General features: G+C 45.3%; 1 protein-coding gene across 1 annotated transcript in view; it reads right to left on the reverse strand.

The window, feature by feature from the left end:
- LOC115471372 (Fanconi anemia group A protein-like) overlaps positions 1 to 18,326 on the reverse strand; it is a 138,234-nt gene that overhangs the window by 51,084 nt on the left and 68,824 nt on the right. The window contains exons 25-28 of the mRNA XM_030205070.1: positions 17,452 to 17,551; positions 17,035 to 17,210; positions 5,381 to 5,477; positions 102 to 281 (exon numbers count right to left, since the gene is read on the reverse strand). Coding sequence (XP_030060930.1) covers positions 102 to 281; positions 5,381 to 5,477; positions 17,035 to 17,210; positions 17,452 to 17,551 — 553 coding nt within the window. The remainder of the gene's footprint in view (positions 1 to 101; positions 282 to 5,380; positions 5,478 to 17,034; positions 17,211 to 17,451; positions 17,552 to 18,326) is intronic.

Below are 18,326 nucleotides of genomic sequence, written 5' to 3' on the forward strand. Positions count from 1 at the left end.
GCCCCACGTAGCTACGTCACTGGTCTGATGAGTGGTGCACTATGAGGCCTGCCGTGAGGACTCTCAGCACCCCGTCTGGCTCAGCTGAAGAGTCTTGGTACCTGGAATGTTTGCTCCTTCATGAGCTCTCTCAAGATTTTCTGCTTCCATAGACAAAGGGCAGTTCTTTTCCAGTTTACTGAGCAATCAGACAGAGATCCCCAAGGAGCTGCTGCCTCTTCCTCTGCTTTGGCTTTGATCCCACGAGCCTCCAAGCTCACCCGTGGCAGGACATGATGAATCTGAAACAGAAATAAACTGTTGAGACAGGAAAGCGCAGAGAAACTTTCCCAAGGTGAGACGTCAGTGTGTGATGCCCAGTAATACAGTTTGGGAAAGAAACTAGAGTTGTACTGAATAGCATATTTTATTAGTCGGACAAATATAAATAATGAAAAATATTATTTGGCAGAATATGAACAATGGTTATTAAGCTTTAACATAACTGCCTTTTAGTGGTGGAATGGTTAACAGAGAGATTTGGGAAGATCATGGGAGTCAGAGCAGTACTACTACAGTTTTAGTTAGGGCTGTAGTGAATATTCAGATTCGATTTGGCCTCCGAATAGTGCCCCAAATACGTTATTTGTATTTGGCTGAATAATGATAACCAGGGCTCTAGTGTGCTAAATCCTACTTAAGACACTTGACCTCGAACTGATTGATACGTTTGCCCAAGTGACCGGGGTGCGATATCCAGCTAAACCTGAGATATGCTTACTACATATTCGCCCACCTGGAGTCCGACTTTCCGACCATCGACTTACGTCTATATGGTTTATAGCTGGGAAAATAGCATTGGCGGCAGCGTGGAAAAGTATAATGACACCACCGGTGATTCGGGTGATACATAAGATGGACTATCTTTACCAAATGTCAAAATTGACAGCCTTGAAATCGGGACATATAACAAAATTTAATCTGCTATGGGAACGATACCGCACATGGAGAGGGCACAATGGGATAGATCTTGATGCACCCCACTTGATTGTTCCTAGACTCTGAAAGTGGAATGATCGATCTTAGTACTACTAACCTTCATTAATGAGTAAGAGATTTGTTAGGGTAGAGGGGTAGGGAGGAAGGAGGGAATCTGTTCATTCTTCTGTTATTTGTTATGTAAGTTTTACATATATGCTATGTGATTGCGACATGACTATTGTTATATATTGTTTTTCAAAAACTTTAATAAACATAATAAAAAAAAAAAAGACACTTGACCTCAATGTTGCTTTTTAAATTATTTGTTCTAGACATCTCTTGGAAACGTAATGTTACTGCAGAATACAATAGATGAGTGAAAACAGATGCAACTCCAAGAAAACCAGAGGCTATTGTCTTTCCCGAGCTTATTATTATACCTCCAAGCACCCAGCATCAAAGGCAGCCCAATCAGTATTAAGGATTCCATAAAGGTTCTTGTGGTATGATCCTTGATAGCCAGCTAAAGTTTAATGCTCAGATTTCAAGTATTATACAAAAATCATTTTATGCCATGAAAATACTTGTCTAGCTCAGACCTCACTGCACATCCTTATTCACGCATTAGTAATTAGCTATGCTGGGTCAGACCAAACCCAAATCATGGCAACACTCCATGCTACCAATCCCAGGGCAAGGAGTTGCTTCCCCATGTCTGTCTCAACAGCAGACTATGGACTTTTCCTTTTTTTGAACCCAGATACGCTAATCAATGTTACTTCATCCTCCGGCAAAGAGTTCCAGAGCTTTATTCGTTGAGTGAAAAAATATTTCCCCCTATTAGTTTTAAAAGTATTTCCATGTAACGTCCTCGAGTGTCCCCTAGTCTTTGTACTTTTGGAACGAGTAAAAAATTTACTTCTACTCATTCTACACTACTCAGGATTTTATAGACCTCAATCATATCTCCCCTCAGCCGTCTCTTTTCCAAGATGAAGAGCCCTAACCTCTTTTGCCTTTCCTCATCCCCTTTATCATTTTAGTCGCTCTTCTTTGAACCTTTTCTATTTCCGCCATATCTTTTTTGAGATATGGCGACCAGAACTGAACGCAGTACTCAAGCATTATAGTATTTTCTGTCTTATTCACCATCCCTTTCTTAATAATTCCTAGCATCCTGTTTGCTTTTTTGGCCACCGCCAAACATTGAGCAGAAGATTTCAGCATATTATCTACAATACCTAGATCTTTTTCTTGGTTGCTGACTCCCCAAGGTGGATCCTAGCATCAGGTAACTATAATTCGGATTATTCTTTCCAATATGCATCATCTTGCTTTTGTCCACATTAAATTTCATCTGCCACTTGGATGCCCAGTCTTCCAATTTCCTAAGGTCTTCCTGCAATATTTCACAGTCCACACATCTTAACAACCTTGAATAGTTTTGTGTCATCTGCAAATTTAATCACCTCACTCATCGTTCCGATTTCCATATAATATATAAATATGTTAAATAACATCAGTCCCAGTACGATCCCTGTGGTACTCCACTGTTCACCCTCCACCATTCAGAAAAATGATCATTTAATCCTACCCTCTGTTTTCTGTCCAATAACCAATTCCTAATCCACGACAGAACACTGATTCCTATCCCATTACTCTTTAATTTTCTCAGGAGTCTCTCATGATGAACTTTATCAAAAGCTTTCTGAAAATCTAGATATACTATATCAACCAGCTCACCTTTATCCACATGTTTATTCACGTCTTCAAATAAATTAAGCAAATTGGTAAGGCAAGACTTCCCCTGTCTGAACCTATGCTCTGTCCCATTAAACCATTACTGTTCCGTAATTTTATTTTTTATAATAGTTATATTTTGCCCAGAATTGACGTCAGGTTTACCAGTCTGTAATTTCCTGAATCACCCCTGGAACCCTTTTTAAAAATCGGCATCACATTGTCCACCCTCCTATACGTGGAATGCATCTAGTCTGGGCTTCCAAGATGTATTTTTGAATAATGTCCACACCTGATTTAGTGTCCTAACCTTTGCAGGTGATCCTTTTAGCTTCTTTTTAACCATTTTCCTCATTTTATTAGTCGCCCTTTCAAAAATTAAATGCAGCTACAGTAGATTTGCTTTGTGGGTTCACCCCAGATAGTAGCTGAAAATTGATGTTATGATCACTCTTTCCTAGCGGACCCAACAACGCCACCTCTTGCACTATCCCCTGCACACCACCAAGGACCAGATCCAAAATAGCTCCCTCTCTTGTCGGTTCCTGAACCAGTTGCTCCAAGAAGCAGTCGTTTATTACATCTAGAAATATTGTCTTCCTGGCACTCTTTGATGTAACATTTATCCAGTCAATATTGGGGTAAATGAAATCACCCAACACAAGGAATCTGTAGAATTCACATTCCCAAATCACAAAAAACTTCTACAATATAATTCTGTATCTCCAAGAATGTCATACTATTTAATAACAAAAAGAAGTAGAGAAAAAGACTTCAGTATGTAAAAGAGACACCCCTGCTAGTAAGGCAAAACCTTCATAAATGTAGGGTACTCTTCATAATCATTAATCATAAAAAAAAAAAACTCCACTTTTATTTCAAAACTTTCCACACTGACAAAAAACTTTTTAAAGATACAGAATTGAACTTAGAAAGCATGCAAAAAATGTTACCCACAAACATACGCCAAGTACTTATCTTGGAAGATACAGTCTATCATCATTCTTGGAATAATTCATTCCAATGTAGTCTTTACTAATCCAGACAGGGGTTCCCTGTTCCTCCACTTCAGGCTGCTTCAGGGGAAACCAAGGCAAATGGGGCAGGTGGGTTGTAAGTTTAATGGCTGAATGAATGAATAGGACAGATTTGCAATTTCCCTGCTCTGACTCTAGGCTTGTCTGCAATATGCATAGAACAGTTACAAGTAAACACTCCAACTTATTCTAGCACCATTTCCAAAAATAATTCAGACAAAGGATGAGGAGAAGGACACTTGCAGAGCATGTGGGTGACAGGAATCTGTATTAATCCAGGCCGTGACCTGTTACTACAAAGAATCCTGTGAGTCCATACACCCGTCATGGGTTAACACCATACATGTGACACTTGTGTTTATATACATCTAATACCTTATTTGATACGTAGTTTTTCAAAACAGATAGACCCCTGCAGATTTGGTAGGCTTTCAATAATCATCCCAACTGCCTAAATTTAGTCCACAAATTTTTCACATTGTTCTTCTGTGTTTGGAGTCCAGAGGCAGAGAACTTCAGATGTTCTTATAAAAGCAAGAAAGTAGTTAGACTCTGGAACTCATTGCCGGAGAATGTAGTGACAGCAGCTGGCCTTACGGAATTTAAAGGGGGTTTGGACAGATTCCTGAGGGGAAAGTCCACTGAACATTATTAATTTTTTTTTTTTTTTTGGGGGGGGGGGGGGGGGGGGGGGTTTGCTGGGTTCTTGAAGCCTGGATTGGCCGCTGTCAGAGACAGGATGCTGGGCTTGATGGACCCTTGGTCTTTTCCCAGTATGGCGGTGCTTATGTACTTATGTAGTTAGGAGAGGAGGAGTACAGGCAAAGCACGAACAGAGCAGGTACGTATGAATTTATTTTGCAAGTCACTTGAGTGCTGTTGTGTGACTGGTACCTTCTACTGATCTAATGAGTCCATGGCATTATCAGTAATATACAATACAAAAAGAGGCGAGTGGCACTCGCACACAAAAATATGACTACACAAATAGCACTTTATAATTTAAACTGAAGGAGGAAAGGCCTCAGAACATATCAGGTTTTTCCGTCTTCAGTTTAAATTATAAAGTGGTATTTGGCCAATCATTTTATCAGTAATATAGACATAAATGGATCTGCACACTCTGTATATATCAAGAGAAGAGCAGCAGAGAATAACTAGAAGTGTCTGCCTTTTTTAAAATATTCATGACCAATTGATTGGTGGTGGGAGGCGGGGCTGGTGGTTGGGAGGCGAGGATAGTGCTGGGCAGACTTATACGGTCCGTGCCAGAGCCGGTGGTGGGAGGAGGGGCTGGTGGTTGGGAGGCGAGGATAGTGCTGGGCAGACTTATACGGTCCGTGCCCTGAAGAGCACAGGTACAAATCAAAGTAGGGTATGTATACACAAAAAGTAGCAAATATGAGTTATCTTGTTGGGCAGACTGGATGGACCGTGCAGGTCTTTTTCTGCCATCATCTACTATGTTACTATGACCAATTGATTATGTGGTGTAAGTACTGTATGTAGTTGTTCTTGATGGATAATGTGAATGTTACTTTGTAAACCACCTAGTCATAGATAGTATAGACATTTCTTAAATAAATAATAAATTCACCTTAACACCCTTTTATATAAGCATATTTCTGAATACGTAGATATACCTTCTTTATAAGAAATGGAGAACAAATGGTGCGCAGAACATCAGGAGAATCTGAAGAAAACTTGCATAAAGCATACGAAATAGCAGCAGTACAAAACCTGAAAACATAAGAATATCAAAGCTGTGAAAAGATCCATCAGAGACCCGAGTGTCTCAAGATCCATTAGCCATAACTTCTCAGTTCATATAAGGCAGTCCTGTAAACATCAAACTTTCCAGATATATATGGTTGGGTGGTGTGTTTAGGAAATTAAGTAGATGGTTGGATGTATGACAATCTATTTTGTAAATGAAATTTAACCATCTGCAATTAATTTAATCAATGTACCTTCTATGTGACTGTCTCTGGGAAAACATGACTAAAATCACCAGAAACAAAAAAACTGAGGTTTTAATTAATTCTATCAGAGCAATAAATTTGTAATACAACAGTCTGAATCCCATCCTTTATGTGAAAAAATAAAAATAAATTAGAGAAGTTCAAACATGTAATATTTTCAGATCCATGACATGGGAAAAAAATTGGCCACTCTCAACATTTTGGATCTGCTACTAGTAACTTTTTCCTCACAGATGATCATATATGTGGTCCCCTGCTCTGTACAATCTGGAGGATGAAGAATGAGAAATTATTCTTACCTGCTAATTTTCTTTCGTTTAGTCATACTAGACCAGTCTAGGTCTTGTAGAGTTATGCCTGTCAGCCAGCAGACGGAGATACAGACTAAAGAGGGTTCAGCCCTATAAGGGCATCGTGCAGCTTAAGGTCTTCAGGATTTTGAGTGACAAGGTAGTAAGACTATCCCTTCTTATGAAATGCAAACTGAACAATATTGCTATACCTAAAAGTACCAAACTGAAATAAAGAAATGTTCAATCTGTAAGAATAACTCCCTGAGGAGAACCAACTGTAATCTTCGAACAACTGAACAAAAGATAAATTTGAATGTTTGCAGAAATGTGGGAGGATTCTTGGACTGGTCTGGTAGGACTAAAGGAAAGAAAATTGAAGGGTAAAAACAGTGTCTCCTTCCTTAGCGTCCTTACCAAACAAACCTGTGGGATGTAGCAATCCATAAGATGAGTGGGATTCCAAAATCTCTGCTTGGAGAATCTGAGCACGAAATATAGAATCTGCTCTAACTGTTACATTGAGTTTATAATGCTTTGCAAAAGTGTGAAAGGAGAACCAAGTCCAAGGGGAACTACAGAACTACCCTCCAACTAAGATCATCTGCCAAGGCCATCTCGAAGAAAATCCAGAATTTGAGGTATGGATGTAGCAAAGAAAGACGCATCTCTATCAGAACATCAAGATTCAAAGACCCCTCCAAACTTTTGCATAAACTGTGGAAGTGGTACACTTTCTAGCCTGCAATAAAGTGGAAATTACTTCCTCTGAATAACCCTTATGTCTTAAATGTGACCTCTCAAGAACCAAACTGTAAGAGAAAATGGTGTCAGATCTTCCAAGACCACCAGCCCTTGAATTAGAAAACCCCTCTTTTAGGAAAGAAGAAGCATCTGAACTAACTTGAGATGAATGAGGTCTGTGAACCATGGTCTTCTGGGCCAGTCCAAGCTACAAGGATCACTGGTCCGGGATGGTACGTAATTCTCTGAAATGCAGAAAAATCACAGATGTGGAAAGAACACCAGAATCCCACAAGGAAGCGCACAGCAGAAAACAGGAGTGGGAGACAGATCAGGCACTTCAAAAACAGACCAAGGAACACCCAATGTGAAGTTGCTTCTGGCGTTTTCTATCGTGTAATCGATCTGGTGGTTAAAGGTCATTATTATAAGGACTGGTGTAGAGACTCCTTTTAGCAATTCAGTCTTTGAAGACAGGCTCAAGTGTGATTTTCACTACCAAGGACAGATTCAATTATGACTGTTATTTTTACGAAACAATACCAATGAGAGTATCCTGAGGCAGCCGAAACATGGTACCGTGTCGAATCATCAATAAAAGTTTCAACTTCACATTGGGTGCTCCTTGGTCTGTTTTTGAAGTGCCTGATCCATTTCCCACTCCTGTTTTCTAAAGCACTCAATCTAACACTGGAAGTGGAGGAAACACTGTGACCATGGTTCTAAGAGCCTATCCATGCCACGAGATCTGCTCTCTCCTGCAGCAGAAGAAGTGTGAAACCTTGGCAGTCCCTTGAGTTGTCATGAGATCCATCATTGGTTTGCTCCAAAGATTTGCTATCTGAATAAAAGCCTCAGGAGACAATTTCCACTCCCCTGGATCCAGAGAGTGTCTGCTGAGAAAGTCCACTTGAATGTTTTCGACTCTGGCTATATTTGCTGCTCAAAGACTCCCAAGGTTCCACTCTGCCCAAGACAGTAATAGCCCCACGTCCTTCACTACAGCCAAGCTATTGCTCCTCCTCTTTTGATGATGTAAGCCATTACTGTTGCATTGACAGAGAAATTCAGAGAACACCCTGATTGCTCAGTTCTTCACCTTCTGGTAAAAAAAACTGGCATGCCAGCTGAACTGCTCTGAGTTCTAACCACTTGGTAGACCAGGATGTTTCTTTTGGAGACCATATGCTCAGGATATTTCTTTTGGAGACCATATGCCCTGCATCATTTGGTTATTGCAGTGTGATCCCCAGCTTAACTGACTTGAATCTGTTGTGACTACCAGCCAATTGGGAAGACATCCCTTGAATTACTACTACTACTATTTAGCATTTCTATAGCGCTACAAGGCATACGCAGCGCTGCACAAACATAGAATTCATGCTGGATTTCACTGGCGATGTCCACGGAAGAAAAATGTCATAATCTTGTGAAATCAGAGAACATCAAGTCAGTAAAGAGGCTTGTAATGACCTCATGTGAGCTTAAGCACCAGATCTATGATCGCTTCCATTAACCCTAGGCTTGTAGACAGTCATATGCTCAAGGAGCTCCAAGTCAGAAGGGAGGAGACCGGAGATTGCAACTTCAACATCCTGTCTTTTGGAGAAAAATCATGCCTAATCTGTATTGAACTTTGCTCCTAGATATTCCAGAACCTGAGAAAGGATCTAAATTATCCAACTTAATAACTGCAAAAGTCATAGAACCTTGGATATTACTTCTTTTATCTCTTAAAGAGAGCAGACTAATACTACTACTAAATAAGGATACACTCTGATCCCCTCTCGTCAAAAGTAAGGCTGCTATAACCACCACTACCTTGGAAAAAAGGTTCTGGGTGCTCTTGCCAGACTAAATGACACTGCCCAAAATAAAAAAAAATGTCTGCTCAGGATCACAAATCTTATGAATTTTTGATGTTGTGGCGAAATATGGAACATGTAAATAAGCCTCTAATGAGGTCAAAAATTCTCCTGTTTGTACTGTCACTATGAGAGATCAAGGTCTTCATTCTGAAATGCCCAACTTTCAAAATGTGACCGATACCTTTTAGTTTAAAATTTCTATAAAAAAAATAAAACAAAGAAATCTCAATGATCAACAAATACATATTGCATAGAAAAGCTATTTTAAAAGTAAAGATATACTTCCTGCTTGCAAAATGTTTTCTGCATCTGAGTAGACTGAAGCGGGAAGCCGCTTCAGCTATACCATTTTAGTTTGAGTTCCTAGTTCTTGGATCATTTAAATGTGGACTAACAACATTTATATTTTGCCTGATTGTTTAGTTCAATCTTGTACATTTCTTTAATCCTATATTATGTTTGAGACATAAATGTAATGATTAAATTGAATAAATAAAAAACAAAAGTAAAGATATACAAGGAAATATTTAACAAATAATAATAATAGTAAACAGAAAATAGCTCAAATCCACTCTAACAGGACTGGCGCTTTAGAAAATCACAAGAAATTCCTAAACAAGAGAAAAGTGACCAAATGCAAAGGCATGTCAATTGAATTATACATGAGAACTTATAAACCACTAACAATACCTATGATGGAAGAAGGAGGGGGCACTAAAGGCCTCTTAACCAGGAAGCTAGTCAGATGCACTGGATCAGAGAAAATACAGCACACTGACTGAATTTAAATTATACATTTATAAGGAATTTTTAAGAAGAATAATGCTTTTAACTAGCTGCCTCTCTCCTTACATCAAGAAGGTAAATCTTATCCCAGTTGTGCATGCCATGGTAACTTCAAGACTGGATTACTGCAATGCACTATACAATGGTCTGACTACAAAGGGCCTGCACCAGCTCCAGTTGATTCAGAATGTAGCAGCAAGACTCATAGAAGGTTGCAAGCGACGTGACCACATCACACCATTTTTGCAAAAACTTCATTGGCTACCAGTACAATACAGGGTTAAATTTAAAACTATATGTCTGATCTTCAAGGCCCTTAAAGGAAATGGCCCCGAGTATCTGAAGAATAGGATGATCCTCCGCACACCGCCAAGGACACTAAGGTCCTCCCAAGGACTTTCACTAACTACACCCTCTCCAAAAGACACTACACGATGTGATACCCGCAAGCGAGCCTTCTCCGGAGTAGCTGCCACACTCTGGAATGCACTGCCTGAAAGGCTGCGCTTAACACAAGACTATCTGTACTTCAGGAAGCAGGTGAAAGCTTGGCTCTTCAACCAGGCCTTTACTGGAAGAAGTAACCGACTCTCTAGCCTCACTCACACACTCAAGGAGTGACTCAGGCTGCATATACTGCAGCAGGACATGCTTATAGCGAATGCTACATACCTGTAGAAGGTATTCTCCGAGGACAGCAGGCTGATTGTTCTCACTGATGGGTGACGTCCACGGCAGCCCCTCCAATCGGAAACTTCACTAGCAAAGTCCTTTGCTAGCCCTCGCGCGCCCGCGCGCACCGCGCATGCGCGGCCGTCTTCCCGCCCGAAACCGGCTCGAGCCGGCCAGTCCAGTATGTAGCAAGACAATACACTTCAAGGGAAGACACAACTCCAAAGGGGAGGCGGGCGGGTTTGTGAGAACAATCAGCCTGCTGTCCTCGGAGAATACCTTCTACAGGTATGTAGCATTCGCTTTCTCCGAGGACAAGCAGGCTGCTTGTTCTCACTGATGGGGTATCCCTAGCCCCCAGGCTCACTCAAAACAACAACATTGGTCAATTGGGCCTCGCAACGGCGAGGACATAACTGAGATTGACCTAAAAAATTTACCAACTAACTGAGAGTGTAGCCTGGAACAGAACAAACAGGGCCCTCGGGGGGTGGAGTTGGATCCTAAAGCCCAAACAGGTTCTGAAGAACTGACTGCCCGAACCGACTGTCACGTCGGGTATCCTGCTGCAGGCAGTAATGAGATGTGAATGTGTGGACAGATGACCACGTCGCAGCTTTGCAAATTTCCTCCATGGTGGCTGACTTCAAGTGGGCTACCGACGCTGCCATGGCTCTAACATTATGAGCCGTGACATGACCCTCAAGAGCCAGCCCAGCCTGGGCGTAAGTGAAGGAAATGCAATCTGCTAGCCAATTGGATATGGTGCGTTTCCCTACAGCCACTCCCCTCTTGTTGGGATCAAAAGAAACAAACAATTGGGCGGACTGTCTGTGGGGCTGTGTCCGCTCCAGATAGAAGGCCAATGCTCTCTTGCAGTCCAATGTGTGCAGCTGACGTTCAGCAGGGCAGGAATGAGGACGGGGAAAGAATGTTGGCAAGACAATTGACTGGTTCAGATGGAACTCCGACACAACCTTTGGCAGAAACTTAGGGTGAGTGCGGAGGACTACTCTGTTGTGATGAAATTTGGTGTAAGGGGCCTGGGCTACCAGGGCCTGAAGCTCACTGACTCTACGAGCCGAGGTAACTGCCACCAAGAAAATGACCTTCCAGGTCAAGTACTTCGGATGGCAGGAATTCAGTGGCTCGAAAGGAGGTTTCATCAGCTGGGTGAGAACGACATTGAGATCCCATGACACTGTAGGAGGCTTGACAGGGGGCTTTGACAAAAGCAAACCTCTCATGAAGCGAACAACTAAAGGCTGTCCTGAGATCGGCTTACCTTCCACTTGGTAATGGTATGCACTGATTGCACTAAGGTGAACCCTTACGGAGTTGGTCTTCAGACCAGACTCAGACAAGTGGAGAAGGTATTCAAGCAGGGTCTGTGTAGGACAAGAGCGAGGATCTAGGGCCTTGCTGTCACACCAGACGGCAAACCTCCTCCAATGAAAGAAGTAACTTCTCTTTGTGGAGTCTTTCCTGGAAGCAAGCAAGATGCGGGAGACACCCTCTGGCAGACCCAGAGAGGCAAAGTCTACGCCCTCAACATCCAGGCCGTGAGAGCCAGGGACTGGAGGTTGGGATGCAGAAGAGCCCCTTCGTCCTGCGTGATGAGGGTCGGAAAACACTCCAATCTCCACGGTTCTTCGGAGGATAACTCCAGAAGAAGAGGGAACCAGATCTGACGCGGCCAAAAGGGAGCAATCAGAATCATGGTGCCTCGGTCTTGCTTGAGTTTCAACAAAGTCTTCCCCACCAGAGGAATGGGAGGATAAGCATACAGCAGACCTTCCCCCCAATCCAGGAGGAAGGCATCCGACGCCAGTCTGCCGTGGGCCTGAAGCCTGGAACAGAACTGAGGGACCTTGTGGTTCACCTGAGATGCGAAGAGATCCACCAGGGGGGTGCCCCACGCCTGGAAGATCTGTCGCACCACACGGGAATTGAGCGACCACTCGTGAGGTTGCATAATCCTGCTCAACCTGTCGGCCAGACTGTTGTTTACGCCTGCCAGATATGTGGCTTGGAGCACCATGCCTTGACGGCGAGCCCAAAGCCACATGCTGACGGCTTCCTGACACAGGGGGCGAGATCCGGTGCCCCCCTGCTTGTTGACATAGTACATGGCAACCTGATTGTCTGTCTGAATTTGGATAATTTGGTGGGACAGCCGATCTCTGAAAGCCTTCAGAGCGTTCCAGATCGCTCGCAACTCCAGAAGATTGATCTGTAGATCGCTTTCTTGGAGGGACCACCTTCCTTGGGTGTGAAGCCCATCGACATGAGCTCCCCATCCCAGGAGAGACGCATCCGTGGTCAGCACTTTTTGAGGCTGAGGAATTTGGAAGGGACGTCCCAGAGTCAAATTGGAGCAAATCGTCCACCAATAGAGGGATTCGAGAAGTCTCGTGGACAGGTGGATCACGTCTTCTAGACCCCCGGCGGCCTGATACCACTGGGAGGCTAGGGTCCATTGAGCAGATCTCATGTGAAGGCGGGCCATGGGAGTCACATGAACTGTGGAAGCCATGTGGCCCAGCAATCTCAACATCTGCCGAGCTGTGATCTGCTGGGACGCTCGCACCCGCGAGACGAGGGACAACAAGTTGTTGGCCCTCGCCTCTGGGAGATAGGCGCGAGCCGTCCGAGAATCCAGCAGGGCTCCGATGAATTCGAGTTTCTGCACTGGGAGAAGATGGGACTTTGGGTAATTTATCACAAACCCCAGTAGCTCCAGGAGGCGAATAGTCATCTGCATGGACTGCAGGGCTCCTGCCTCGGATGTGTTCTTCACCAGCCAATCGTCGAGATATGGGAACACGTGCACCCCCAGCCTGCGAAGCGCCGCTGCTACCACAGCTAGGCACTTTGTGAACACCCTGGGCGCAGAGGCGAGCCCAAAGGGTAGCACACAGTACTGGAAGTGGCGTGCGCCCAGCTGAAATCGCAGATACTGTCTGTGAGCTGGCAGTATCGGGATGTGTGTGTAGGCATCCTTCAAGTCCAGAGAGCATAGCCAATCGTTTTGCTGAATCATGGGGAGAAGGGTGCCCAGGGAAAGCATCCTGAACTTTTCTTTTACGAGATATTTGTTCAGGGCCCTTAGGTCTAGGATGGGACGCATCCCCCCTGTTTTCTTTTCCACAAGGAAGTACCTGGAATAGAATCCCAGCCCTTCTTGCCCGGATGGCACGGGCTCGACCGCATTGGCGCTGAGAAGGGCGGAGAGTTCCTCTGCAAGTACCTGCTTGTGCTGGAAGCTGTAGGACTGAGCTCCCGGTGGACAATTTGGAGGTTGAGAGGCCAAATTGAGGGTGTATCCTTGCCGGACTATTTGGAGAACCCACTGATCGGAGGTTATAAGAGGCCACCTTTGGTGAAAAGCTTTCAACCTCCCTCCGACAGGCAGGTCGCCCGGCACTGACACTTGGATGTCGGCTATGCTCTGCTGGAGCCAGTCAAAAGCTCGCCCCTTGCTTTTGCTGGGGAGCCGCGGGGCCTTGCTGATTCGCACGCTGCTGACGAGAGCGAGCGCGCTGGGGCTTAGCCTGGGCCGCAGGCTGTCGGGAAGGAGGATTGTACCTACGCTTGCCAGAAGTATAGGGAACAGTCTTCCTTCCCCCGAAAAATCGTCTACCTGTAGAGGTAGAAGCTGAAGGCTGCCGGCGGGCGAACTTGTCGAATGCGGTGTCCCGCTGGTGGAGAGACTCTACCACCTGCTCGACTTTTTCGCCAAAAATGTTATCCGCCCGGCAAGGCAAGTCCGTAATCCGCTGCTGGACTCTATTCTCCAGGTCGGCGGCACGCAGCCATGAGAGCCTGCGCATCACCACACCTTGAGCAGCGGCCCTGGACGCAACATCAAAAGTGTCATAAACTCCTCTGGCCAGGAATTTTCTGCACGCCTTCAGCTGCCTGACCACCTCCTGAAAAAGCTTGGCTTGCTCAGGGGGAAGAGCATCAACCAAGCCCGCCAACTGCCGCACATTATTCCGCATGTGTATGCTCGTGTAGAGCTGGTAAGACTGGATCTTGGACACGAGCATAGAGGAATGGTAGGCCTTCCTCCCAAAGGAGTCTAAGGTTCTAGCGTCCTTGCCCGGGGGCGCCGAAGCATGTTCCCTAGAACTCTTAGCCTTCTTTAGGGCCAAATCCACAACTCCAGAGTCATGAGGCAACTGAGTGCGCATCAGCTCTGGGTCCCCATGGATCCGGTACTGGGACTCGATCTTCTTGGGAATGTGGGGATTAGTTAATGGTTTGGTCCAGTTCGCAAGCAATGTCTTCTTCAGGACATGGTGCAAGGGAACAGTGGACGCTTCCTTAGGTGGAGAAGGATAGTCCAGGAGCTCGAACATTTCAGCCCTGGGCTCGTCCTCCACAACCACCGGGAAGGGGATGGCCGTAGACATCTCCCGGACAAAGGAGGCAAAAGACAGACTCTCGGGAGGAGAAAGCTGTCTCTCAGGAGAGGGAGTGGGATCAGACGGAAGACCCCCAGACTCCTCGTCAGAGAAATATCTGGGATCTTCCTCTTCCTCCCACGAGGCCTCACCCTCGGTGTCAGACACAAGTTCACGGACCTGTGTCTGCAACCTCGCCCTGCTCGACTCCGTGGAACCCTGTCCACGATGGGGGCGTCGAGAGGTAGACTCCCTCGCCCGCATCGGCGAAGCTCCCTCCGCCGACGTAGTCGGGGAGCCTTCCTGGGAGGTGGCCGCGGTCGGTACCGCACGCGGTACCGACGTCGGGGACCTCAACCTGGGCGATGGGCCAGCCGGCGCCACGCTCGACGGTACCGGTGGCGCAAGCACCGCCGGTACCGGAGGGGTAGGGCGCAACAGCTCTCCCAGAATCTCTGGGAGAACGGCCCGGAGGCTCTCGTTCAGAGCGGCTGTAGAGAAAGGCTGAGAGGTCGATGCAGGCGTCGACGTCAGTACCTGTTCCGGGCGTGGAGGCTGTTCCGGGCTGTCCAGAGCGGAGCGCATCGACACCTCCTGAACAGAGGGTGAGCGGTCCTCTCGGTGCCGATGCCTGCTGGGTGCCGAATCCCTCGGCGACCCAGAGCTCTCGGTGCCGACACGGGGAGGAGACCGGTGTCGATGCTTCTTCGATTTCTTCCGAAGCATGTCACCGGAGCTCCCCGGCACCGACGAGGAGGACGTCGAATCCACCCGTCGCTTCCTCGGGGCCGAGACTGAAGAAGGTCGATCTCGGGGGGGCTGTACCGCAGGAGCCCTCAGGGTAGGCGGAGACCCACCCGAGGGCTCACCGCCACCAGCAGGGGAATGGACAGCCCTCACCTGCACTCCACCCGATGCACCACCGTCCGACGACATCAGCAGACGAGGTCCTGGTACCACCGACGTCGATGCAGCTATCCGATGTCTCGGCGCCGATGCAGAGGCCCGATGCCTCGATGCACTCGATGCAGGGGCGGCCGAGAAAGATGGTCTGGACGCTGACGACGTCGATGCACTCGAAGATCCCGGTGCCGATGCCGACGAAGAGCCCGAGAACAACACGTTCCACTGGGCTAGTCTCGCTACCTGAGTCCGCCTTTGAAGCAGGGAACACAGACTGCAGTTCTGAGGGCGGTTCTCGAAGGAAAAGAACACGTTCAAACAAATTGGACGCGCGAGGTCGACTTTCCGGGGCTCGACACGGCGAAAACACGACCGTACCGAGTGCGGACAAAAGAAGACTGGCCGGCTCGAGCCGGTTTCGGGCGGGAAGACGGCCGCGCATGCGCGGTGCGCGCGGGCGCGCGAGGGCTAGCAAAGGACTTTGCTAGTGAAGTTTCCGATTGGAGGGGCTGCCGTGGACGTCACCCATCAGTGAGAACAAGCAGCCTGCTTGTCCTCGGAGAACCACTCCTATCCTAGCTGAGATAACATTTAACCATTTCTGTGACCTCATGTGCAACTTTCTTTAAATCAATCGCCTTACTTTCTAACTGCTCCTACTTTCTTACCCATCTATATGTTACATCTTTGCTTTACTCTTCACCAATTATCAATTAATATCTTCTATTATGTATTGTGTTGACATTGTAAGTAGTATACCATGCCATACTTTGTACTGTTATTTGTATATTTTTACTGCTGTAATTGCCTATTGCTCATGCTTGATCTATTCTTACTGTACACCGCCTTGAGTGAATTCCTTCAAAAAGGCGGTAGATAAATCCTAATAAATAAATATTACTCCATACTTACTCCTTATTACTCTTTAATTAAAGTAGCTTGTGCCAGCTAAACTGATACTCCTTTTCAAGTTTCTCTCTTTTGATACTGAGAAAACTCCAAAACTTTACTTTCAAATGCTGAATCTCTAGAGAGAAACCTTTAATCTGGGGTACTAATGCTTTCCCCCGATTCTATCAAAGTTTCCCAAACAACATCTAGAGTAAAAAGAGTAGAATGTTTTACCATAAATTGTGGAATAGGCAAACCTGAACCGGTAATCTTCACATCAAGTTCTGAGGCTGATTCAAGACCTCCCATGATTGCTGCTGAACTCCCTCAAATGAGCTCAGCATTTCCTCCACCCAGTTTAAGCCGCATACAGTTGCTCTTTGCAGAGAGCCTTTGACTCCTGCTCTGACGGCAACAGCTCACACCGAAGGGCCTGTCACAATTTTGGTAATAGGCCTATCAGCAGAAGCAGTGGAAGCGTTGTTAATCTGCAGTTGAAACGTTGAGTATCTGTCTCTTCCAAGCTTAAAGAGGAATCATGCCCTGGATACCAGACAGTAGCACCTTCAATCTCTGTCTCTATTTGCTGGCTAATAGACATAACCCACAAGTCTTGGACTGGTCTGGTAAGAGCACTCAGGAAGCAAGTTATACATTTTTAAATTAAACAATGAAAATAAGTTTCTTATTTCTAGACCCCGGATATACAGAAGTGTAAAAGAACTCAGAATGATTTCATGCAGCAAGCTCACCTCAGGCAGAAAGCCAGCGATTTTCCCGTTCTGCACTTCAGCAAGTGGTTCCAGTATTCACTGAGAGAACAGCTATAGGCTGCAGTCTCCAGTCTTGGGATGAGGGTTCTGCATTCATTTAAGTGAATCACAAAAGCAGCCAGTCCAACAACATGCACATCACTCAGAAGGGAAGCCTGTAACCCAGACACAAGCAGAAGTCTGTATATTTGTTTTTTGTTTTTTTTTTGTTACACTTGTACCCCGCGCTTTCCCACTCATGGCAGCATGTGCAGGGAAAGGGGGAGGGGGGAATCTAAAATGTTCCCTGTAGTCAGAGAAAATTACTTCAGCAGGCAGAGCTGGATCTCAGCCCTGCCTCTACCCCCCAAACTCAGGAGACAGACCCCACAGATTCCTTTAACTAGAAAGTTTCACCTGATTGCAGATAAGCTGAAGGAGCCTTATCAATACTGCTGCTATGACCCATGGATGCCCACACAGCATCTTCACAAAAAGAGATGGCCAAGTACCCTGCCTGCAGTGAGAACAAGAAAGAATCCAAACATTGAGGGCAATTTAACAAACAAACGAAAGAAAACCAGCATTTTACCAGTGGAAATAGGATCTTTGAAAATTGTTTACCTTGTATTGATGCGAAAGTCTTAGGCAGTACAAAACAGGCATAAATACATAAATGTGCAGGTAGTTGGCAATGTATCTATTTTTACTTGCATTTCTTGGAGGCGTTCTGGTGGTGGAGATTGCAACTAGTCACACATTTCTGTATTTTCAAATTTTTTTTTTTTACTCAGAAAAACAGAGGTGCAGATATGTATAAGTAACTTTTCCTTTTGGCAATTTTCAAAGTGAAAGTAGGTGCCCACTTTGAAAATCACTACAAAGAGAACAGTTTCAATGTATGGTATGAACTCTGCAGCTACACAGGCAGTTTGAAATTTGCCCCATAAACACCCAATAAGTCTGTTCAATCAGACTTGGTATTTCCCAGCTTTCACATCAAAATAAACCCTAGGTTTTAAAACTTCAGTTCTGTAAGGGGATAAAGCCAATAACTGCAGGCGACTGCCAAAGTATGAGATGGAGTCATCCCCTACACTGACAGGTAAGAGACTCGGCATAATGCTGGGCAAATCTGATAGGACTATACTATGTTTATTACATTTAAAGCCTGCCTCATCAAACCCAAAAGATTTCCCAGATCAGTTTAGAACATATTTAAAATTCTTACACAATTCAAGATTTAATAACAATTAAAACAGTGCAAAATATCAAGAACAATCTATATTTTT

This window comes from Microcaecilia unicolor, chromosome 5, assembly GCF_901765095.1.
Source record: "Microcaecilia unicolor chromosome 5, aMicUni1.1, whole genome shotgun sequence".
Taxonomy (NCBI): Eukaryota; Metazoa; Chordata; class Amphibia; order Gymnophiona; family Siphonopidae; genus Microcaecilia; species Microcaecilia unicolor.